The 26,826-nt window shown below is 34.0% G+C and overlaps 2 protein-coding genes across 2 annotated transcripts; both read left to right on the top strand.

Annotated features, from left to right (window-relative positions):
• The first annotated feature begins 8,948 nt into the window (after positions 1-8,948).
• LOC115711975 (tetraspanin-8-like) lies at positions 8,949-9,565 on the top strand. Its single transcript, XM_061113461.1, has 2 exons — positions 8,949-8,960; positions 9,188-9,565. The coding sequence occupies exons 1-2, from the start codon at positions 8,949-8,951 to the stop codon at positions 9,563-9,565; spliced, it is 390 nt and encodes a 129-aa protein (XP_060969444.1).
• A 12,906-nt stretch (positions 9,566-22,471) lies between these two features.
• On the top strand, positions 22,472-24,042 carry LOC115713092 (uncharacterized). Its single transcript, XM_030641576.2, has 4 exons — positions 22,472-22,521; positions 22,585-22,795; positions 22,874-23,004; positions 23,078-24,042. Exons 1-4 carry the CDS (start codon positions 22,513-22,515, stop codon positions 23,291-23,293), a joined length of 567 nt encoding a protein of 188 aa, XP_030497436.2. The 5' UTR covers positions 22,472-22,512; the 3' UTR covers positions 23,294-24,042.
• Positions 24,043-26,826: the final 2,784 nt, after the last annotated feature.

Here is a 26,826-nt window from a genome sequence, read left to right as displayed (position 1 = left end):
CAAGCACCCCGTGCTTGGTATGAGCATCTATCTGAGTTTTTACACTCTCATGGTTATAGAAAAGGAAATGTTATTAAAACACAGTTCATCACACACATTCAATTTGATATTATTTTTTCATATGTTGATGATCTTGTTTTTGGAACTACTTCTAACTCTGAAGTGCAGGTTTTTGTTTCCCAAATGCAAAAGGAGTTCGAAATGAGTATGGTAGGTGAACTCACTTATTTTCTCGGTCTTCAAGTGAAGCAATCAGATGAGGGAACTTTTGTCCCTCAAAGCAAGTATGCAAAGAATTTGGTGAAAAAGTTTGGTCTTGAGAAAGCCAAACATACCAACACTCCCATGAGCACAACTTTGAAATTAAGCAAAGATGAACAAGGAGTAAAGGTAGATCAAACTTTGTATCGAAGTATGATAGGTAGTTTGCTTTATCTTACTGCTAGTCGTCCTGACATTTGTTATAGTGTTGGTGTTTGTGCACGATATCAGGCAAATCCCCTGGAATCCCATCTTTCTGCTGTGAAAAGAATCATTCGCTATGTAAATAGCACTATTGATTTTGGGATTTGGTTTTCAAAAGACACTAATTCTAACCTTGTTTGCTTTAGTGATGCTGATTGGGCAGGTAATGCAGATGATAGAAAAAGTACTAGTGGTGGATGTTTCTATTTTGGAAACAATCTGGTTTCATGGCATAGCAAGAAGCAAAACTCAATCTCTCTGTCCACAGCTGAGGCTGAGTACATTGCGGCGGGTAGTTGTTGTACCCAATTGTTATGGATGAAACAAATGATGACTGATTATGGGTTTGATTTGAAAACTTTAACCATCTTCTGTGATAACACTAGTGCTATAAACATTTCTAAGAATCCTGTTCAACACTCTCGCACAAAGCACATAGACATTTGTCATCACTTTATTAGAGAGCTTGTGGAAAATAAAATTCTTGTCTTAGAATATGTTGAAACTAGCAAACAAATTGCAGATATTTTTACTAAGGCTCTTGACTCGATCCGATTTATTTCTCTAAGGAAATCCTTAGGGGTTTGTACTGTTTAATGCTTTTGTTTTTCATAATCCTTGATATTTGAGTTGTCTTAGAGTTCATAATGTCTTGTCTTTGTCCTAGAAGAAAATTTCAACCTTATAAGAATTTCAGTCATTATTTTATTGCTAATGTTGTAATGTTATGATGTCATACAGGTTTGTCAGGAAAATTGTTCACTCCTCACAGGAATATTCAGGTTCATCAAACAGTGTTATGTAAGCTACCATTTTCGAATAATGTTGTTCAAAAACTGTGTGTTCAAGCTCCATTGGATGAATAGAGCTACCTATCTCAATGTGTGAAAGCCATCTCTGAGTAAGTTGGAACTATGTAATTAGGAGTTATGTAGAAGATACGCTACCATTGAAAAGGGCTACCATTGAGGTAGTGTGACAGCGTCTCCTATGGGTACAATTTATCAGAAAAAGTCTTTTTGACAAATTGGGCAATGTTCCCTGCTTACACTTTCACACACTAATGCTTGACACAGTTTATGGTAAAAATTGTTTATTCTCGAAAATGGTGTTATAAAGCTGTTACATACTGTTTGATTTGCTTTAATATTCTTGGTGACTGAGTCAATTTTTCCTGTGAACCGGTATGACCTCATTCTATTACTTCATTAGCTTGATAAAATAATTTCTGATTATTCTTATGAGTTTGATTTTTTCATCAGGGACAAAGACAAATGGACATTGTGAATTCTAGTTGCAAAAATATCAAGGTTATTTTATTTTCCTGTCTTTTAATCAAAAACTAAACAAAAAAAAAATATATATATATAAATAAATAAATAAATAAATAAATTTGTGATCGAGTTTGTCAATTGAGCTTTGCTAAAAATTCTTGTTACTTTTTGTTATGTTTCATTATATTCTTAGACACAATTTTTTGCTCTTAAGTGATGATTAGTGCTTTTTGTGTCTCTGTGTGTTCTCTTGTTCATTATTTGCAAATTTTTTTTGTTGGGGGAATTTTTTGAAAAAATAAAAGAAAAAGGGGGGCATTTTTCTTTCGATTTTTTTTTCGAATCTTTGTAAAGATTTTTTCTTTTATTTTTTCATTTTACGGAAACATGTTTTAATTGTATTCTCTATATTGTGTTTCCTTTATTTTTGGAGATTTGGTCTTATTTTGGTGTTTTTAAGAAACTTGTCCTTAAATAATTAATTATTTTTGGTTTCCTCTTTGGTGGCAATTTCGGATTTGGTGGGGTCTTTATCACTTACATTTTGTGGGGATATTTGGTTTCCTTTTCCATTTAAGGAAACATTGACCATTTTTTTTTTTTAAAAAATCTTTTTTGGTTTCCTTTTTTTTCTCTCCACACGTGATTCAAAGGTAAGGAAGTTACTTTCCTTTTGAGTTTTTTTTTTCTGATTTTGGGTAAGTAAAATCTTGTGTATATATTCCCAACTACCCACTCACCCACGATCACCACTCTCTCTTGTCTTTCTATTCTTTTTTCAAAGGTCTAATTTTTATTTTCAAAGTGTGAGAGTGTTTGTGTTCTAGGGTTTCAAAGAGATGGCCAAAACTAAGAATGCCCAACCGTCCAAGAAGCCCTCTCGTGGCTCTGTCTCTGCATCTCCGATCTCCCCTCCTGCGCCGCCTGCACCAGCAACCGGAGTTCCTAGTTCGTCATCTGTTCCGATGAAAACTGCCAGAAAGTCGAAGACCAAAGCTTGAAAGTCGACTTACAACCTTGCTTCCCTTGGTGTTACTGTTGAACCTGCTGCTGCTTCTGCTTCTACAGAAATGGCTGAATTCAACTTGTGTTTGGGGAGAATGGAGACAAGTCAAGCCTTACTTCTCAGGAAGATGGACAACATCATGAAATACTTCCGACCCAATGATGATGAATAAGTGGTTCAATTCTCTATCTCTTGCTTTTTATTTGTGAATGCTTAAACTACTATGACCTTGTTCATGGTTTTTATTATCTTTGGCTCCTTGATAGACAAAAAGGGGGAGTAGTACTTATTTTTTTTGGATTATGTGTTACAACTCTGGATCCTTGTTTTTAGGGGGAGTTGTCTTGTTTGTGGTTTTGCACTTTTCCGTTTAAAAAGTGGCTGTGTTCTTCGGTTTGCAAGCTTTTCCGTCCAAAAAAGTTATTTGTTTTATGTGTTAGAGAGCTTTCATGCAGGGGGAGTATTTTCTATACTCTTGTATCTTTAAAAAACTATTTGCTTTGGATTCTAACACTTGATGCAGGTTTTCTTATAATAAAATGTTTTGTCAATCAAAGTGCCAAAGGGGGAGATTGTTAATTCTATTTTTGGCATATTTAATTGACAAAAATATTTTATTATTCATTGTATATTTTCGGCTGGTATACATTAATATGGTTTCCTATTTGGTGTATTCAAACTTGAAAGGAAAGTTGTCTAGCTTTCCTATTTTTGGAAAAACGGTAAAAATGGTAAGTTTGGTTACCCATTTCGTTTTTATCTAACCAGCTGTGTAATCTGATCTTGTGTTGAGTTTCCCATTTTCTTAGATCAGGTTTCTTGAAGAGAAAACCGGAGCTAAACTTTCCTTTTCTATAAAAGGAAAGTTGTAGTTACTGCCCACGATTCTGTAGGTATAGAAACGGAAATTCCTGGACTGATTGAAGAATTATTTTAGGGAAGTTTCTAGTGGGTTGAGGTCTTGTTCAGACCGAATGTAAGCTGTCTATGAGATGTATATTCATTATAAATACATCTTATAGTAGCTAGGTTTTGCATCTCTTTCATACACTTAGAATTGCTTTCATATCTTAAGGAAAGAGTGTCTTTGTTTAGTACCTCTCTTGGTACCTCTCTTGTATCTTTGAATTTCATTCATATCTTTAGAAAAGAGAGTCTTTGTTATGTAGAGAAGAGTTGTTCTACTCTTACTTTGTTTATTTGTTGTTTGTATTGTCTTGAGTCTGTATTCAAGTCTACAACGAAGAAGAACATCAGTGCACCTTCGGGAGAAGGGTATTTACAAGCTTTCGGGAGATTGCTTTTGAAGTCTTGCATCGGGAGGATACAAGCACACCTTCGGGAGAAGGTTTTACAAGCTTTCGAGAGATTGCTTTTGAAGTCTTGCATCGGGATGATACAAGCACACAACCTTCGGGAGATGGTTGTATAGGCTTTCGGGAGATAGCCTTTAAGCCTTGAATCGGGAGGATTCAAGCACTCTTCAAGGTGATCGAAGGGAGTTCGAGCTCTTGGAGTTTTATCAAGATTCGGTTAGTAGGTGGAATACATCAAGCTTGCGGCATACAATAAGAGGGAGTCTATTTATGCATAAGTCAATTACTTTGTCTTTTTGATACCGATCTAATGAATCTTATCTCTGGGCGTGGCCCCGTGGACTAGTAACAATCTGAAAGGATTGTTGAAACCACGTACAAAAATCTTGCGTGTTTTTACTTTTATGCACTGTTTGTTTTTCTGGGTTTCTCTGGAGTTACAGAGTTGCATTCTGTAACTACAGAAAACTGTTTTCAGTACCAGTTTTATTATTCCGCATTTAATTAATCATTTAATTAAATAATCAAACTGGGAATATTAAAATACGGAATTTCATAATGGCTAGTTATAAAGAGAGTTACATCGAAAAAATAAATTGAATTAAGGTGGAAGATAAAAATATAAATAGAGAGAGAGAATTAAAATACACTGTATCTACTAATTATTTCCACTGAAATTGAAATAGGAATTAGCCAACAGACTAATTGTACACATGTAAACTCAAAACAACCACAATCACTAAAATTATCTCTAATATACATCTTAGAGCTATAGGCAAAAAAAATCAGATGAGACAATATAGAGGCACAATTATGCTCTCTAATATCATATTCCAGCTCACATAAAAGGGAATTACAAGCACTAATCAATAAAAAAACATAATTAGTGAAACAAACACCGTCGACCAAGAACATAAACTAGAAAGTAACGCAAGAATCACAAGAAAACAAATTTCAATAGAAAAACTTGAAACAAAACACTCCAATATTACTTGGTTGAGATATCACCTTAGAAAAGTGAGTACTTCAAGGAATTCGATAGACAAATTGAGGAATCTGATAAACCAAACAATACGAACACTTGATACCTGGCAAGCATTTTTGAATCAGTTGAATTTTTTCAAAGTACAGAAATTATGTAATATAAAATTTGAGTTATTTTTATAATATTTCATATATGTGCTACTATAGAAAATATTATAACATTTCGAGTTTGATTTTAGCTTTTACGAACCAAATTGTAGTTTTTATTGGTTTGATTATGATGTAATTTTGAATTCTCTATTTATCATGTTATTTAGAGTGCATGTTATTAGAATTGAATCGTCTCGTCATCTCTAGGATTAATGTATTAGAATGTTATAAATTTAATTAAGTGAATACCTGGTTCGCACGAACATTTAGTCAACTTTCCACGAACATTGACACTTTTGAGTTGAGGTTCTTTTTTCCTTAAATGTTTGACGACGGTTGTATGAATACGATGATGCTTTTTGTAGTCAGTTTCCTTAGTGAGAGTCACAGATTTGATTGTTGTTACTCCTAATTTCTCTAAAATAGGATTCTTTGCGTCCTCCATCTTCAACTTCAAATATTTTTTCACTCTATAGGAAATACTAAACATAATAAATCAGGGCTCATTGGGATGTAGTTGGGGTTGACATTGTTAATTTTGTTATAGAGTTCTTCAATAATGAATGCATGCCGCCTGGGTTAAATGACACTCATCTAGTGTTGATTCCAAAGAAGAAGAACTTTTCCTCTATGGGAGACTTGCGTCCTATTGCTCTTTGTAATGTCTCTTACAAGATTCTTTCGAAGGTCCTTGCCAATAGAATGAGGGTGCTAATTGATCATATCATCTCTCCTACTCAGAGTGCATTTATTCCTGGCAGGCTCATCTCTGATAATATCCTGATAGCCTTTGAAATCATGCACTATCTCAAGAGGAAAACAAAAGGTAAAAAAGGTTTCATGGCCATGAAGCTTGATATGAGTAAGGCTTATGATCGTGTTGAATGGGATTATCTGTCTGCTGTCATGCATCGTATGGGGTTTGCTGGTAAATGGGTCAGCCTTATTATGAAATGTGTTACTTCTGTTCAGTATTCTATTTTCCATGATGGCCATCTCATGGGGCCGATTGTTCCCTCTCGTGGAATCCGCCAAGGAGATCCTTTATCTACTTATTTGTTCATCATTTGTGCTGAAGGGTTCTCTTCCTTGATCAGAAAGTTTGAAGAAGATCAGATTATCCAAGGTTGCCGTGTTGCTAGAAATGCTCCTCTCATAACTCATATGTTGTTTGCTGATGATAGTTATCTTTTTTGTCAAGCAAATCCCACCACAGCTATCAACATCAAGCAAATGCTTCACTCCTTCGAAATTGCATCTGGGCAAAAAGTGAATGTGACTAAGTCTTCTATTTTTTTCAGCCCCAACAATGCAACACCAAATCGTAATGAGATTTGTAATGTTCTTGGCATGACAGAAGCTACTGATGGCTCTCTTTACTTTGGGCTACCTAACATTATAGGTAGAAAGAAGACTGTGATACTTGGCTTCCTCAAAAACAAGATTATAAATCGGCTCAATAGTTGGAATGGCAAGTTCCTATCTCGTGCAGGTAAAGAAGTTCTCCTTAAATCTGTTATCCAATCTCTGCCAACTTATGCTATGAGTGTCTTCCTTCTTCCATTGGAAACTTGTCAAGAGATTGAGAAGCTTATGGCTAACTTCTGGTGGAAGACTTCAAGTGCTAAAGGTCAAGGAATCATATGGATGTCTTGGGATTGTATGGCAATTCCCAAACATTCTGGTGGTATGGGCTTCCGCCACTTACATGATTTTAATCTTGCGATGCTGGCCAAACAAGGGTGGCGGTTTCTTGTCTCCCCCACATCCCTTGCCAGCCGTGTGTTCCAAGCCAAGTACTATCCCAACTCTGATTTTCTTTATGCAGAGCTTGGCAACAACCCAAGTTTTGTTTGGCGTAGCATTTGGAGCGCACAAAGCTTGGTTAAATTGGGTTGTCAACGAACCATTGGTAATGGAATGTCAACAAGTATCTTGAAGCACCCTTGGCTCCCTGATCCCGTCAATCCTTTTGTGACATCCAATGCTCTCGGCCTCACTAACCACGTGGTCGACTCTCTTATGGATATTCATGAGACCTCTTGGGATATCCCCCTGGTTCAAGATATGTTTAATTCTCGAGATGCTCACTTGATCCTTGGAATCCCGTTGAGTGCTACACCAATCGAAGACTGTTGGTCCTGGAGGGGTGAAAGATCTAGTTCCTTCTCTGTCCGTAGTGCCTATGATTTGTTGCAGATTAGTAAATATGGACAGCAGAATCAACCAAACTCTGGTTTTTGGCACAGGTTCTGGCATCTTAAAATACCACCAAAAGTGAAGAACTTCATGTGGCGCGCTATCACCAATACCCTCCCCACATGTCTTGAACTGGCTTCAAGGAATGTCGATCTATCCTCCTTGTGCCCTGTCTGCCATAATGCGGGTGAGACTGCTTCTCATGTGCTATTGAATTGCTCCTTTGCTTTCAGTTGCTGGGCACGTTGTGGGTTCACCATCCAATCTGATACTTCATCAACTATTGGTTATTGGCTTGAATCTACATTCGCATTGTATGGTGATGATATAGCTTGCCGTGCCATCATGATCTGCTGGGCACTTTGGAAGTCTCGGAACAAGCTTGTTTGGGAGAAGAAGACTTCCGCTCCAACTCAAGTCATTCATTCAGCATGGACTACACTTGACCACTAGCGTACTGCTCAAGATAAAACTAGTTTATTATCATTGTCACTCTTGCAACATGATAATAACATTGAGCGATGGACTAAACCCGATTCTGACACAGTCAAGTTAAATGTTGATGGAGCGTTATTTGAGAGAGAAAGTGCTTATGGTTTCGGCATTGTTGCTCGAGATTCGACGGGCCACATTGTTGATCTCCGAGCCACATACCAGGGAGGAAACTACCCAGCTGAGGTGGTTGAAGCTCTTGGCATCAAAGAAGCTCTAAGTTGGTTGAAGGACAAAGGATGGAATAAAGTTGACATGGAAACTGATAGTATGGTAACAGTGCAAGCAATCTTTAGTAATCAAATTATGTCCTCTACTTTTGGTTTGGTTATTAGAGATTGTAAGAGTTTATTGTCAGCTTTAAATAATGTTAGTATTCGTTTTGTAAGACGATCAGCAAATCGCGTTGCCCACTTTGTTGCTAGGCGATCCCGATTTTTCTCTGATCGTAGCATTCATAGGATTGATTTTCCTGTTGAGCTTCTAGCTCTTATGTATGATGAATGCTAAATTTCAATGAAGTTAATATTTCATTTTCAAAAAAAAAAAAAACATAATAAAGCAAATAAAAGCATCACATACAGAATTTTAATAGAGAGACAAATAAATAAAAATAAGTAGTTGTTAATTAATTTCTTACCGCATCCTGTCAATGATACCTCCTTCAATTCTTTCTAATTGAAGCATTCCAGTCTTGTCTTCGTAAAACCTCAAGTCCTTATAAGAGAAGAAGTGGGCATGTGAATCTAGACAAAGGACTTCTAATTCTCCCGCGTAAAAGTAAAACTTCAGACCATAATATTCTATATCATTATAGGATACTTCCACATACGAACCAGCTTTGATTTCATCACATAGCTGAAAACCCCATATTCTTCTGTCACTATATACAATTTTCACTTTGATACTAATTTTAGAACAATCATTATAAATTCTTATAGTCTCTCCTATCATCTTCATCATCTTCGATGAAGGAATAATTTTATATCTTCCATCAACAAATCTGATTTCATCCTCTCTCATCTTCACTGAAGGAATTGTTATTGAAAGAGAAGAAGATCGATGGTAGACTCTGTCAGACGTGCAGGTGCAATTTAGGAGAAAATTAATGAATTAATTAATTTTTTTCACACTGAATGAATGAATGAATGCGCGGCTTATATTTATAATTAAAAACTTTTTTTTTTAAAAAAAAAAATGAGATATTTCTATATATAGTTTCCTAAAAGAAATAGTTCTTTTGGTTCACGCATAATATCTTTTATTGAAAAATACTGTATAATATCTTTTATTATTTGCAGGTATATATATATTTTATTGGGAAAATTTCGGAGGTTTGGCAAGGGGATAGCGAGTGTGAGAAGTTTCTTTCTGTAATTGTTCTTGGGGTTTTTCTGATGGTTGCTGGAATTAATTATTGGGGCAGAGTTTCTGATGGTTGTTATGTTTCTACTCATTTCTCTTTCACTATTTTTGCCTTAGTTGTTTCTAACAAAGGTGGTGGAAGAGTTGTCTCTGACATGGGTTATAAGGAGGAGTATAGGCTTGGTGATTACTCTCACTGCAACAAAATCAAGAGCTGTCTTATTCATGGAAAAGTCTCTTCTTCTTTCTCTCAGAAACATCTCAATGATTCTGTCACAGAGTTTTTCTTAATTGTTCAAAAATTAGAGATATAAATAAATAAATGGTTGATGAACTTATGCTCTCTTGAGATTTGCTTGGATTTACATATATATATAATGCTATCTTCATCATAACTAGTAGTTTTTGTAATACATGAGTACTAACACAAGTTCATCCTCTCTATCTTAACAATTAGGACTTGGAGTATATCTTTATTATGCAATGGAGAGAACCACTTTCATCAGTTTTCACTGATCAACTTTGGTATTACTGTAATCTTCAAAATGAATCATGTGTATATCTTACATATCTAATGAACCATTAACTAATTCAGCTAAAGAAAGCTAGATAACAAGATTAAACAAAAGAAGAATAAAAGCAAAAAACAGAATGAATTAATTAATTATAAGAATTATCTGAAAGATACTCAATTAAAACAGATTAACTAATTAGTTAATAACATACCTTCAGATGGGTGAAGAAGATTACTTACTTTGTCCATAATCAAAATGGATTTATTGTGCAAACACTGCCTTGATCTACTTCATCTAACAGGATGTGACTAACTCTCCTCACCAAGCTACTTGGTGTTTCAACTCTCTGTTGATTCTCATGTTTGGCATGAAACAGATCAAGGAGGATTTGTGGTACGATGATCCATCTCATGCTAAAGTTGGATTCAAGTTAGTTAGAATTAGTTGACAGTTATTTCTGTTAACTGTCCTAGTTAGTTACAAGTCCTTTTTTTTTTTTTTCTGTTTTTTGTCTTTGATTCGAATTGTATATTCAGAGTTCAATTCTTTTAAGAGAGACTTGTACAGTTTTCTACTCTCTCTCTCTCTCTCTCTCTCTCTCTCTCTCTCTCTCTCTCTCTCTCTCTCTCTCTCTCTCTCTCTCTCTCTCTCTCTCTCTCAATGTAATTGATTGATTGATCATCAACTAATGTAATTGATTGATTTACAAGGTCAACATAATTAGACCTAGAGTAGAGCTTTCTACTCTGTCCATAACCAGTGGTGGAGTTATGGAGTTTTTCTTCATCATGATTTAATTAAGGTTCTACTACACACCAAACATAGGTTTGGGCGATCCCCACAAATTCCATTATAGAACGAAGTTGCTGGCTTTTCTTTTTTAGTTTTTACCCTCTTGCTCTGTTCTTCCTTTCCTTTCTCCTTTAGTTAAGCTTCTATTTCAGATTATCTTCTTTCTCAATCAAACTCTCACATACACTACACACACGCTCATGACACAAAATGGTAAAAGGGTTCATTGTTGTATTATTCCAGCTCACATAAAAGGGTCATTAACTTATTATTACAAGACACAATATGTAACAAACTAATGAACAACAACTTAATTAAGAAAGAACATCAATCAAGAACATAACAAACCCCAAATTAAATACAAGGATAACAAGGAAACAAATTTGAAAAAAATGAAAAAAATTCGAAGAGAGCAATATTTCGACAAGTATAAAGAAATTTTCACTTAATTGAATGATACAGATAATTTTCTTGCAATACAACAAGCATGCCGTATGTGATTGTGTTATATACAAATAAATATTTAATTTATGAATAGATTGAAATTCCGTATTTTAATATTTCCAGTTTGATTATTTAATTAAATGATTAATTAAATGCGGAATAATAAAGCGTATGCGAAAACGGTTTTCTGTAGTTACAGAATGCAACTCTGTAACTCCAGAGAAACCCAGAAAAATAAACAGTGCATAAAAGTAAAAACACACAAGATTTTTGTACGTGGTTTCAACAATCCTTTCAGATTGTTACTAGTCCACGGGGCCACGCCCAGAGATAAGATTCATTAGATCGGTATCAAAAATACAAAGTAATTGACTTATGCATAAATAGACTCCCTCTTATTGTATGCCGCAAGCTTGATGTATTCCACCTACTAACCGAATCTTGATAAAACTCCAAGAGCTCGAACTCCCTTCGATCACCTTGAAGAGTGCTTGAATCCTCCCGATTCAAGGCTTAAAGGCTATCTCCCGAAAGCCTATACAACCATCTCCCGAAGGTTGTGTGCTTGTATCATCCCGATGCAAGACTTCAAAAGCAATCTCTCGAAAGCTTGTAAATACCCTTCTCCCGAAGGTGCACTGATGTTCTTCTTCGTTGTAGACTTGAATACAGACTCAATACAATACAAACAACAAATAAATAGAGTAAGAGTAGAACAACTCTTCTCTACATAACAAAGACTCTCTTTTCTAAAGATATGAATGAAATTCAAAGATACAAGAGAGGTACCAAGAGAGGTACTAAACAAAGACACTCTTTCCTTAAGATATGAAAGCAATTCTAAGTGTATGAAAGAGATGCAAAACCTAGCTACTATAAGATGTATTTATAATGAATATACATCTCATAGACAGCTTACATTCGGTCTGAACAAGACCTCAACCCACTAGAAACTTCCCTAAAATAATTCTTCAATCAGTCCAGGAATTTCCGTTTCTGTACCTACAGAATCGTGGGCAGTAACTACAACTTTCCTTTTATAGAAAAGGAAAGTTTAGCTCCGGTTTTCTCTTCAAGAAACCTGATCTTAAAAAAAGGGAAACTCAACACAAGATCAGAATAACAGCTCGTTAGCAAAGAATCAATGTGTAATCAAAACTTACCATATTTACCTCAATTTCCATAAATAGGAAAGCTAGTCAACTTTCCTTCCAAGTTTAGATTTACACAAATAGGGAAACCATATCAATATATGCCAGCCGAAATATACAAAGAATAATAAAATATTTTTGTCAATTAAATATGCCAAAAATGGAATTAACAATCTCCCCCTTTGGCACTTTGATTGACAAAATATTTTATTATGAGAAAACCTGCATCAAGTGTTAGAAACCAAAGCAAATAGCTTTTCAAAGATACAAGAGTATAGAAAATACTCCCCCTGCATGAAAGCTCTCTAACACATAAAACATATAACTTTTTTTGGACGGAAAAGCTTGCAAACCGAAGAACACAGCAACTTTTTAAACAGAAAAGTGCAAAACCACAAACAAGACAACTCCCCCTAAAAACAAGGATCCAGAGTTGTAACACATAATCCAAAAAAAATAAGTACTACTCCCCCTTTTTGTCTATCAAGGAGCCAAAGATAACAAAAACCATGAACAAGGTCATAGTAGTTTAAGCATTCACAAATAAAAAGCAAGAGATAGAGAATTGAACCACTTATTCATCATCATTGGGTCGGAAGTATTTCATGATGTTGTCCATCTTCCTGAGAAGTAAGGCTTGACTTGTCTCCATTCTCCCCAAGCACAAGTTGAATTTAGCCATTTCTGTAGAAGCAGAAGCAGCAGCAGGTTCAACAGTAACACCAATGGAAGCAAGGTTGTAAGTCGACTTTCAAGCTTTGGTCTTCGACTTTCTGGCAGTTTTCATCGGAACAGATGACAAACTAGGAACTCCGGTTGCTGGTGCAGGCGGCGCAGGAGGGGAGATCGGAGATGCAGAGACAGAGCCACGAGAGGGCTTCTTGGACGGTTGGGCATTCTTAGTTTTGGCCATCTCTTTGAAACCCTAGAACACAAACACTCTCACACTTTGAAAATAAAAATTAGACCTTTGAAAAAAGAATAGAAAGACAAGAGAGAGTGGTGATCGTGGGTGAGTGGGTAGTTGGGAATATATACACAAGATTTTACTTACTTAAAATCAGAAAAAAAAAAACTCAAAAGGAAAGTAACTTCCTTACCTTTGAATCACGTGTGGAGAGAAAAAAAAGGAAACCAAAAAAGATTTTTTTTAAAAAAAAATGGTCAATGTTTCCTTAAATGGAAAAGGAAACCAAATATCCACACAAAATGTAAGTGATAAAGACCCCACCAAATCCGAAATTGCCACCAAAGAGGAAACCAAAAATAATTAATTATTTAAGGACAAGTTTCTTAAAAACACCAAAATAAGACCAAATCTCCAAAAATAAAGGAAACACAATATAGAGAATACAATTAAAACATGTTTCCATAAAATGAAAAAATAAAAGAAAAAATCTTTACAAAGATTCGAAAAAAAAATCGAAAGAAAAATGCCCCCCTTTTTCTTTTATTTTTTCAAAAAATTCCCCCAACAAAAAAAATTTGCAAATAATGAACAAGAGAACACACAGAGACACAAAAAGCACTAATCATCACTTAAGAGCAAAAAATTGTATCTAAGAATATAATGAAACATAACAAAAAGTAACAAGAATTTTTAGCAAAGCTCAATTGACAAACTCGATCACAAATTTATTTATTTATTTATTTATTTATATATATATTTTTTTTTGTTTAGTTTTTGATTAAAAGACAGGAAAGTAAAATAACCTTGATATTTTTGCAACTAGAATTCACAATGTCCATTTGTCTTTGTCCCTGATGAAAAAATCAAACTCATAAGAATAATCAGAAATTATTTTATCAAGCTAATGAAGTAATAGAATGAGGTCATACCGGTTCACAGGAAAAATTGACTCAGTCACCAAGAATATTAAAGCAAATCAAACAGTATGTAACAGCTTTATAACACCATTTTCGAGAATAAACAATTTTTACCACAAACTGTGTCAAGCATTAGTGTGTGAAAGTGTAAGCAGGGAACATTGCCCAATTTGTCAAAAAGACTTTTTCTGATAAATTGTACCCATAGGAGACGCTGTCACACTACCTCAATGGTAGCCCTTTTCAATGGTAGTGTATCTTCTACATAACTCCTAATTACATAGTTCCAACTTACTCAGAGATGGCTTTCACACATTGAGATAGGTAGCTCTATTCATCCAATGGAGCTTGAACACACAGTTTTTGAACAACAATATTCGAAAATGGTAGCTTACATAACACTGTTTGATGAACCTGAATATTCCTGTGAGGAGTGAACAATTTTCCTGACAAACCTGTATGACATCATAACATTACAACATTAGCAATAAAATAATGACTGAAATTCTTATAAGGTTGAAATTTTCTTCTAGGACAAAGACAAGACATTATGAACTCTAAGAAAACTCAAATATCAAGGATTATGAAAAACAAAAGCATTAAACAGTACAAACCCCTAAGGATTTCCTTAGAGAAATAAATCGGATCGAGTCAAGAGCCTTAGTAAAAGTATCTGCAATTTGTTTGCTAGTTTCAACATATTCTAAGACAAGAATTTTATTTTCCACAAGCTCTCTAATAAAGTGATGACAAATGTCTATGTGCTTTGTGCGAGAGTGTTGAACAGGATTCTTAGAAATGTTTATAACACTAGTGTTATCACAGAAGATGGTTAAAGTTTTCAAATCAAACCCATAATCAGCCATCATTTGTTTCATCCATAACAATTGGGTACAACAACTACCCGCCGCAATGTACTCAGCCTCAGCTGTGGACAGAGATATTGAGTTTTGCTTCTTGCTATGCCATGAAACCAGATTGTTTCCAAAATAGAAACATCCACCACTAGTACTTTTTCTATCATCTGCATTACCTGCCCAATCAGCATCACTAAAGCAAACAAGGTTAGAATTAGTGCCTTTTGAAAACCAAATCCCAAAATCAATAGTGCTATTTACATAGCGAATGATTCTTTTCACAGCAGAAAGATGGGATTCCAGGGGATTTGCCTGATATCGTGCACAAACACCAACACTATAACAAATGTCAGGACGACTAGCAGTAAGATAAAGCAAACTACCTATCATACTTCGATACAAAGTTTGATCTACCTTTACTCCTTGTTCATCTTTGCTTAATTTCAAAGTTGTGCTCATGGGAGTGTTGGTATGTTTGGCTTTCTCAAGACCAAACTTTTTCACCAAATTCTTTGCATACTTGCTTTGAGGGACAAAAGTTCCCCCATCTGATTGCTTCACTTGAAGACCGAGAAAATAAGTGAGTTCACCTACCATACTCATTTCGAACTCCTTTTGCATTTGGGAAACAAAAACCTGCACTTCAGAGTTAGAAGTAGTTCCAAAAACAAGATCATCAACATATGAAAAAATAATATCAAATTGAATGTGTGTGATGAACTGTGTTTTAATAACATTTCCTTTTCTATAACCATGAGAGTGTAAAAACTCAGATAGACGCTCATACCAAGCACGGGGTGCTTGTTTCATGCCATACAAAGCCTTGTCTAAAACATGATCAAGAAGGTGGGAATCCTTAATCGCTCCATTTTGTTGTGGGATTTTAGGAGCAGAAAGATTATGAAAAATACCATAAGATTTACAGAATTTACCATACACAGTATTTTCAAAATCTTTTTCATGATTACTCTTACCACAAACTATCTTACCAATGTTGCAATCTTTTTGAACTTTTAATTTCAAGCAAAGATACTTAAGAACATCAAAAGTATCAATGTTTTCTCTAAAAAATTCTACCCATGAAAACCAAGAGAAATCATCAACACACATAAAAATATACCTCTTACCATTCAAGCTTTCAACCTGGATTGGACCCATTAAGTCCATATGTAGGAGTTCGAGAACTCTGGAAGTATTCACATCAGAAACACTCTTATGAGAAATTTTCAGTTGCTTACCAAGCTGACATGGTCTACATTTTCCCAAGGACTCCTTACCTAATTTAGGTAATCCTCGAACAATTCCTGCATTAGACAATCTCCTCAGATTTTTAAAATGAATATGACCAAGTTTTTCATGCCATAAATCGGTGGTGTTAATAACGAGTGACAAGTAGCATAGGTAGTGATGGTGTAACAATTATCATTAGATCTGAACCCTTGCAAGACAATTTCACCAAGAATATTATACACATAACAATGATTACTATCAAAGCTCACAGTATAACCCTGATCACAAATTTGACTAATGCTAAGAAGATTAGCTTTTAGTCCATCAACCAACATGACATTCTTCAATCTAGGAAGCCCTTCGAAATTGAGAGTTCCTATCCCTATGACTTTTCCAACAAGACCGTTACCAACAGTAACTTCTTCACACTGCATTGGTATGATGTTCTCAAGATATTCTTTTTCACCTGTCATGTGTCTAGAACACCCACTATCAAAGTACCACATGTTAGTAGCAATAGTTTTAAAACAAGAAGAACCTACCAAGCATTTATTTTTGACAACCCATTTTTGTTTTTGTAAAACATGTTTATTTCCAAGGTAATTAGATTTAAACATGTTTTGCATAGTGATGCATTTAGGTCGAATGTGACCTTTTCTCCCACAAAAATGGCCAATAGGGATGAAACGTCTTCCATTCCCTTTAGAATTGTCAAACTTACCGTGGTGCTTCTTTTCTGTAACAGCAGAGTGCTTTGCTGTAGAGACAGAAACCTGCGAGGTAGAAATAGTTCTTCCAGAAACAAAACTATTAGATTTAACAAAAGTGGTATTAGAATTAGGTTGATTAGAAACATAACCCAGACCAACATGATTGGTTTGGCCAGATTTTTGAATTTTTTCAAAGATGGTGGAACCTGGATTTAGCATTTTCACATTCTTTTTAATGTTATCAAGTTCCTTGGTTAAAGAAATAAGTTTAGACTCTTTTAAAGATAGTTCAGATTCACAACATTTAAGTTTATCTTCCAACTCATTAATGTTGTTACACAAGACTTTATTATCTTTAACCAGGGAGCGATTTTCAACACATTTTTCCATCAACTTACCAAATATTACCTTGTAGGATTCAACCATAGAATTCTCATCAATTTCTGACTCATCTGATTCGGATCTAGATTCTTCCTTGTTGTCATCGATCGAGGTATTATTCATGCACATGAATTTTCCTTTTTCCTGCAAATTTCTTGACAAAACTCTTGTTAGAGCAACTTTTTCTTTTTCATCTTCACTACTTTCAGAATCATCACTCCAAGTAACATTCAATCCCTTTTTATTTTTCTTTAAGGTATTGGCACATTCAGATTGAATATGACCATACCCTTCACACTCTCTGCAACGAATACTTTTGTTAGATGAAAAAGGTTTAGAGGGATTGTTACTTGAAATGTTACCATTTGAGTTCTTTGAAAAGTTCATTTTATTTCCAACAGATTTCATGTATCTTTGAAATTTTTTTGCTAACAAGGCCATTTCATCATCATTTTCATCATCAGAAACAATAATTTCAGAATCATTGAAAGCATTACCATTGATTTTCTCATTCGAGAGACTTTGCTTACTCTTTTTCTTGATATGTTGATTCAACTCAAAAGTTCTTAAAGATCCCATGAGTTCCTCAACCTTCATTTTGCCAAAGTCTTTTGCCTCTTCCATTGCAAGCAATTTTGTATCAAACCTGTCAGGAAGAACTCGAACAATTTTTCGAACCAAGACAGATTCATCTAATTTTTCTCCCAAGGCAAAGAACTCATTAGAAATATCAGATAATCTTTCATAAAAATCATTTAAAGTTTCAAGATATCGACATTCTCAATTCATCAAATCTAGTTTGCAACATGGTAAATCGTGATCTCTTTACATCAGGAGTACCTTCAAATTGAATTTGAAGGATTTCCCATGCTTCCTTTGCAGATTCACAAGATGAGATTAATTTAATAAAACCTTCACCAACACCATTAAAAATAGCATGTAAAGCTTTATTATTATAACCAGACAATTTTTCATCTTCAGCGGTCCAACTGAGTTCAGATTTTACCTGAGTATTACCTTTTTCATCATTTTCAGTAGGTTGAGACCAACCTGTAAGAATAGCTCTCCATGCCTTCTCATCTTGCGATTTGATGAATGCTCTCATCCTGACCTTCCAATAAGTATAATTCGACTCATTTAACAGAGGAGGTCGAGAGATAGAGCTTCCTTCTGCAAACAAAGACATCTCACACAAAACAAGTTAAACGGAATAACCTCAAGATCTCACTAAGAATTTAGTGACTTTCTCTGATACCAATTGAAATTCCGTATTTTAATATTCTCAGTTTGATTATTTAATTAAATGATTAATTAAATGCGGAATAATAAAAGCTGTACCGAAAACGGTTTTACGTAGTTACAGAATGCAACTCTGTAACTCCAGAGAAACCCAGAAAAACAAACAGTGCATAAAAGTAAAAACACACAAGATTTTTGTACATGGTTTCAACAATCCTTTCAGATTGTTACTAGTCCACGGGGCCACGCCCAGAGATAAGATTCATTAGATCGGTATCAAAAATACAAAGTAATTGACTTATGCATAAATAGACTCCCTCTTATTGTATGCCGCAAGCTTGATGTATTCCACCTACTAACCGAATCTTGATAAAACTCCAAGAGCTCGAACTCCCTTCGATCACCTTGAAGAGTGCTTGAATCCTCCCGATTCAAGGCTTAAAAGCTATCTACGAAAGCCTATACAACCATCTCGCGAAGGTTGTGTGCTTGTATCATCCCGATGCAAGACTTCAAAAGCAATCTCCCGAAAGCTTGTAAAACCCTTCTCCCGAAGGTGTGCTTGTATCCTCCCGATGCAAGACTTCAAAAGCAATCTCCCGAAAGCTTGTAAATACCCTTCTCCCGAAGGTGCACTGATGTTCTTCTTCGTTGTAGACTTGAATACAGACTCAAGACAATACAAACAACAAATAAACAGAGTAAGAGTAGAACAACTCTTCTCTACATAACAAAGACTCTCTTTTCTAAAGATATGAATGAAATTCAAAGATACAAGAGAGGTACCAAGAGAGGTACTAAACAAAGACACTCTTTCCTTAAGATATGAAAGCAATTCTAAGTGTATGAAAGAGATGCAAAACCTAGCTACTATAAGATGTATTTATAATGAATATACATCTCATAGACAGCTTACATTCGGTCTGAACAAGACCTCAACCCACTAGAAACTTCCCTAAAATAATTCTTCAATCAGTCCAGGAATTTCCGTTTCTGTACCTACAGAATCGTGGGCAGTAACTACAACTTTCCTTTTATAGAAAAGGAAAGTTTAGCTCCGATTTTCTCTTCAAGAAACCTGATCTTAGAAAAAGGGAAACTCAACACAAGATCAGAATAACAGCTGGTTAGCAAAGAATCAATGTGTAATCAAAACTTACCATATTTACCTCAATTTCCATAAATAGGAAAGCTAGTTAACTTTCCTTCCAAGTTTAGATTTACACAAATAGGAAAACCATATCAATATATGCCAGCCGAAATATACAAAGAATAATAAAATATTTTTGTCAATTAAATATGCCAAAAATGGAATTAACATAGATCTTATTAGTATGAAAGAAAGAATTTGATTTTTAATAATGAAAATATAAATCAGGCTGGGCAATATGTGTCAAATCCATTGATAAATTAAAATCTATCTATATCTATATATATAATGCTTTTGTTTAGGACAATAATAACCTCAGGCCCATCAATCCAAGCCAGCATGCATCTTCTAAAACAAGAAGGAGGAAAGATAACTTTCCATGTTCAGGACATTTATATGTATATTATGATTAAAAAGAGGGAGGAAGACAAAATAGCAGAGGCAGCTAGGCCTCAACACTGTGCAGTGAAGAAGAGTGGCAGACAGAAGACATGTCCTCCCCTCTGTGCAACTTCAGGTACGCTGGTTTCTCCTTCATCAAAAAAAAAAAAAAAGAAGAAGACATATTTCTTTATCTTCAACTTCACACTAACACATTTTCTCAAAAAGAAAAAAAAAACTTCACACTAACACACACAGAGGAGAGGAGAGGAGAGGAGAGGAGAGGAGAGGAGAGGTTACAAGTAGCAGAAAAGTGAGCTTAATGGCTATGGAGGAGGAGAATATCCCAGCTCAAGGTACTTTTTGATTTTCACCCAAGTATATAAACTGTAGAAAATTATTAATATGAGCTTTTATAATAAAGCTATTATGTGATCGATTTAAGCTGTAAAATTTAGGTTGTTTTTGTTATATATATATATATGTTCATTTTAACTCATTATTATTATTATTATTATCTTTTAGTTTTTTACAATCCACTTCAAGTCACACGGGGTTGGGAGGAATACTTGGAATTGGAGGTTGCAAAAAGTAATCTCAATCAAAATTTGCATAACAGATCAATTTTGCTTATAGAGATGGTAAGCAGTCTTGGCCCATCAAACTGCCTGTTAAGTTTTATTTATCATGTTAGTTATTGGGAACCTTATGATTTAAATTAAACTTTCTGTATTATTATGCTGGTTATTGAAACTTAATCACTTCTGTTATGTCTATTCTTGTGTTATTAGAAGTGAATTATAATTCTATAGTCATCTCTTGTATTGATATATTACACTGTTATTATACTCTAGTCATCTCTAGGATTGATGTAGAGATGGTAAGCAGTCTTGGCCCATCAAACTGCTACACTGTTATTATAAGTTTTCTGGTGTAGTTTTTTTTTTAACTATCAATTCAATTCAATAGAGTAAAGTTTATTTTGGTCTTATTTCTTTATGAATTTTCTAGTTTTTGCCATTGAATTATCCTTGATTACCTATCTTTCCATATTACTTTTAATCTTTGATCATTTTGATTTTTTTTTTTTTTTAAAAAAAAAAAAAGAACTTTGTCTTGATCCATTTCTTGAGGATTTATAGACAAAGAAACTTTGTCCTCACCTGCCACATTTTTACCACAATGACAATATTTTATAGGTCCTGGGGTTACTTGGATCTTTGTAATATCTTTCTTAATCTGTCTTCCTCTTGCATAAATATTTCTAGAATATAGAGAGAGAAATAAAATAAAACAAAAGAAACCAACTAAATGCCCAATTGAAATGACTTTACGTTAGTAGTAGTGTTGAATTGATTTTCATGTATGAGTAAATATAGACTAGTATATTATTAGTCTAGTGAATTTAGAATGATCATCAACTAATGTAATGGATTGATCCCTTAGAGCAGAGCTTTCTACTCTGTCCATAACCAGTGGTGGAGTTATGGAGTTTTTCTTCATCATGAGCAGTGGGGCCATGATTTAATTAAGCTTCTATTTCAGATTATCTTTTCTCTCAATCAAACTCTCACATACACACACGCTCATGACACAAAATGGTAAAAGGGTTCATTGTTGTATTATTCCAGCTCACATAAAAGGGTTATTAACTTATTATTACAAGACATAGTATGTAACAAACTAATGAACAACAACTTAATTAAGAAAGAACATCAATCAAGAACATAATAAACTCCAAATTAAATACAAGGATAATAAAGAGAACAATACAGCTCAATCACCAAAGGAGTCTTGCTCCAATTACAAATGAACTCTCTCCGCAGAATTCTCTATCAAAAAGCCTTAATTTGTAATGCTCCCATATAACCAAATTTTAACAGAAATAACTAACAATTAGTGAAAGAGTCTAACTGAAAATCACTAACTCAAGACTACTCACATCATCAGTCAACACAAGTGTCACGAATCAGTCACCCCACAAAAATTATTATCCTTTTCTATCAAATAAATTAATCTTGTTTGAAGAGAAGGTGTCAATTAATTGTCATATATGAATAATGTTCTAACTTGGGGTGTGTTCTATTCATCTATATCCTCCTTTTAACTATATTGTTTGATTGATTTGAATATATATATATATATATATAGTTGTGATGACTAATAGATTTTGGACTATTAATTATTATTTATTTGATTTGTAAATGCAGTATTCTAAATCTGAACCATTTGATGCTTGGATTTCGTACCTAGCTGCAAATATTTTCAATCTCTATGTCTGTAGAGAAAAGGTACTTTATTAACTAAATAATACCATGATGTAGCTACCTACTCGTTGCTTCTCAAGTCATGTTAAGTCTATTGTGTTGAGTTAATGTTGATGTAATTAGTTTCTGTTTTGTTGAGCTATATTCAAAAACCAAACAACGAGTTACACTTAGCAGCTACATTAGAATACTTGTTTTACTTTTAACATTTTTTTATTTCTTAGGTTGACCATGAAAATGAAAGAACCATTGATCTCATTAGGTTAAGTTGTCTTTCTATTGCTTGGAAGTCAAGGGAGATAGATTTCTCTATCCGTATGCTTAAGGTATTTTATTAATTAGTTACTTACTTTTTCATTTATTATTACTAAAACGATTTTATCGAACAGGCAAAATATAAAAAACTCCATACTATAACACAGAATATGTGTTTAGATATGGAGTTTCAAATTCTCGATGCCCTTGGAAGTACTCCTAGGAGCTTAAGAATTCTTACTCCTATAATTTTCAGCCATTATTTCGCATCTATAGTGAAAATGAACTACAGTCCTCACGAGCATGATGCTTTATTTTGTGAGATTATAGTGCAATGCCAGAGTGGTAAGTCCAATTAATTTATTAAGTTTTTTAATTTTTAATTTTTGTTATTGTTCTCATTTCAATTAATTACTTTTGTAGAATATTGGGTGGCAAAGTTGAGGCCATCACTTATTGCAGCATTAGGTGCATTGGTGATTTCTACACTATTCTCTCTAAAAGTTTTTAATAAATTTTACAAGGCGCTCGAAAAGAACCAATTTATCACAGAGGTAAGTTATCTCCAATAAATAATTACATAATTTTTAAAAGTGTTTAAATAAAATATAAAACAATTGGTTGCAGGATGAGTTTATCTGTTATTTTCCCGAAATGTTGAAGCTATTTCAGAAACTCAAGATCGATAAAGAACATAGGCCGGTGTTTGATTTTCCAATCAAATGGAAAAATAATATCAAATGTGCAAGTAGATTCTTGATATTCACAAATATGAGAATTATTGAACAGCCCAAGTTAGAAGTAAAGTTGGAAAATTGCAAGAAAAAAAAAATGAATATTTGAAACGCTTGGACCAGCAAATTGGCAAAATGGAGAAACAATCTACGAGATTAAATGATGTATTATTATTGATAGTTTCTTTCAGTATTGCTTCTCAAGGAGTGGGCATAATGCCAAAAAGTTCTCTCATCCTTAAAGCAATATCTTTGATAATGATTTTAGGGAGTCTTTATTGCATTATAAAGATCATTAATGAAAGATGGGAAACGAAAAAGACTTCAAGTCAACTTTTAAGGATGAATAAGTATGTCATTGGTGTTGCTGTGAACGATGAGGATGTTGATGACAGTGATGATTTGAGTGCTGACGACAACGATGATAATTGGTACCTGGCAAACACTCTTGAATTAGCTGAAATTTTCAAAGTGAAGCTTTCAAACAAATTTGAAAAGATGAGAAAATGGGGGGAAATGGATGAACAGTGGGAAGAATATAGTAGAGTGAGCCAAGTATGGATTAAGTATAAAATTTTAATTATTGTAATAGTATATCATGTATATGGTATTGTAGGGAACAACATTTTGAGAGTCATGTCCTAATTGCAAAAGTGTATGATTCTAGCTTTCACAAACCAGATTGTGTAATTTATGTGTTCTGTTCTGTTTTCTATTGTGTTGCCTTTTGGTTTAGAAATTAAATTTCTGTATGCTTGTGTTATTAGAACAGGCTATATGATTCTAGCTTTTACAAACCAAATAGTGTATGTTTTCTATTGTTGTGTTTTTTTGTTTATGAATTAAATTTCTATATTATTGCTTTGGAAAAGGTTGTAAAGTAATGTTTTCCATTGAAAAATTTACATTATTTGATCCATAATGAATATATATAGGTTGCTATTCTAGTGAATCGTAGATGCCCTTGCTACATAAAATTAAGTAACCTTAAATGTTAAGTAACATTTTTCCACACACTTCTCAGTTCAAGTTCTTTCTTCTTAAGGGTTCGATGATGCTTTTTTGTACTCTCTTTTCTTCACAGATTGTTGTTACTGCTAATTTCGTCAAAATAGCATTCTTTGCCTCTTCCAGCTTCAGCTTCAGCTTCAACTTCAATATTTTTTTAATAGGAAACACTAACAAGAGCTCACATATGTATAGCAACTCTAAACACTAGCACAAAGAGTAAATTATACAGACATGTTCCAATTACACAAGTGAAAATTTATTTACATCTTATAAACTTCAATTAATTGTTAAAAATCACTTTTAATATTTTTTTTAAATTTCCTTTTGGCATTATTTTCTTAATATTGATAGTTAGTTTTATTTTTTTTTATTTTCATAAATTAAAGATATATAATTTATATAAAATAAAAATTATTAAAATGATACTTTATGGGGTGCAAATAAGAAACTCATAAATAATTGTTTCATTTTGAAATTAACTCTTATATGTAGCAAATAAGAAACTCATTAGTAACTTTTCACTTTACAAATAGCAATCAAATAAAAAAGTAATGAGTAACTTTTTATTTAAAATTTAACTCATATGTCATTTGATCTGTTAGATAAAAAAAAGTAATACAAATGGAGTACTGATGAAATGACACCACTATTTTAGTTTACCAAATCTAAAATCTCATATATTACTAAATCTGAATATATATCAAACCTAATATCTTAAATAAAAAATATTGAATGAAAAACTATATTGTTAATAATTAAGGAGATAATTAGTTAGCGGTTTCCTATATTATTAACTAAATTCAAATTTGTGAAAACCATATTGAAATACGCTAATAATGGTATACCATTATTTATGAGTTTACTTATATTGTCGATTTTCTTCTTTCTTTTATAGTGTCCTCTTTTTTATTTTTAAGAAAATAAATAGGCTTCAGAGAATTTTCCTAAAAAAAACATATATAAAAGTATTATCTTAGAATTATGACTACAGATTGTAAACAAAGTATAGTTAGAATAGAAAGGATTTTAAGGTAAGAGGATTGTTCGGATCTGAGTGAACTTGTTCAGAGAAAGTTAAACAAAGAAATCTTTAAGCTTGAATGCCAATATTGTAATCTCATTGTGTAGCTGTGTTAAAGTGGTTAGCCATTGATGAACAAGAACCAGAAAACAGAGAAGGAAAACAGAGAGAGAGGAAAGATAGAAAGGAAAGGAAAGAGTAGCAAAGATTGAAGAAAGATTCATTGCATTGAACAGAAAGTGTTACAGCATTTATACTAGGGATACAACTGAAACAATAACAGAATTTCAACAGATTCTTACAACTAACTCAAACAACATTAAACACGTGCTTGAATTAATCTCCAACTAACTCTAACAACCTAATAGACTTAACTGTCTTCAACACCTCCCCTCAAACTCATAATTGAACGATCTTCGATTTTGAGTTTGTGCCTGAACTCAGCAAACCTTTGACTTGATATGGCTTTGGTTAGACCATCAACTAACTGGTCATAAGAGGATAGATGTTTGATCTGTATAGTTTTGTTGAGAACTTTTTCTCTAATGAAATATAAGTCAAGTTCAATGTGCTTTGTCCTCTGATGTAGCATAGGGTTCTGAGTTAGCATTATGGTGCTTAGGTTGTCACACCATATGGTTGGAGTTTGAGTCAGCTGTAACCTCAGTTCAGAGAACAAGTATTGCAGCCATGTTAGCTCTGCTGTAACACTAGCATCACTTATATATTCAGCCTCTGTGCTGGATCTAGATACAGTTTGTTGCTTCCTACTTTTCCAAGCAATGAGATTTGGGCCAAGAAAATATTGCAAATCCTGTAGTGGATCTCCTACCATCTGGGTCTGAGGCCCAATCAGCATCACATTAGGCTACAAGATCCAAGTTTGCTAGTTTTTCCAGGTGCAAACCATGATTTGTTGTGCCACTCACATATCTTAGGATTCGTTTGACTGGTGACCAATGTGTGGAAAGAGGTTTTTGCATGAATTGACACACCTTGTTCACACTAAAGGAAAGTTCAAGCCTTGTAATGGTCAAGTATTGCAATGCTCCAACAATTGACCTATAATGGTGAACATCTTCCACGGGTTCCCCCTGGTAAGTAGATAAACGAATGCTACTTGCCATAGGAGTAGGGGCTGGTTTAGTATTGCTCATTTGGGCCTTAGCTAGGAGATCCTTGGCATATTTAGCTTGAGACAAGTGTAAACTAGCATCGGATTGAGTAACTTCAATGCCCAAAAAGTATGAAAGAGGCCTTAAGTCTTTAAGGGCAAACTGCCTATTAAGAGCTGCAATAATGGTTTCCGTAACAATGGTGTCACTCCCTGTAATCAAGATGTCATCAACATAAACCAAGATAAGTGTAACAGATGTAGAAGCATGTTGTATAAACAGAGAGTGACCAGATTTTGAAGAGATGAAACCAAGAGAATAAAGGCAGTTTTGAAGCTTCTCAAACCAAGCTCTTGGAGCTTGTTTAAGACCATATATAGCCTTGTGTAGCTTGCAAACCAAGTCTGGCTGTCCAGGAACCTCAAAACCTGGGGGTTGCAACATATACACTTCTTCTTGTAGATCCCTATTTAGGAAGGTGTTGATATAAACCTC

This window comes from Cannabis sativa, chromosome 4 (assembly GCF_029168945.1).
Source record: "Cannabis sativa cultivar Pink pepper isolate KNU-18-1 chromosome 4, ASM2916894v1, whole genome shotgun sequence".
NCBI lineage: Eukaryota > Viridiplantae > Streptophyta > Magnoliopsida > Rosales > Cannabaceae > Cannabis > Cannabis sativa.
Note: the sequence above shows the minus strand (reverse complement) of the source record. Positions and strands in the feature narration are given on the sequence as shown.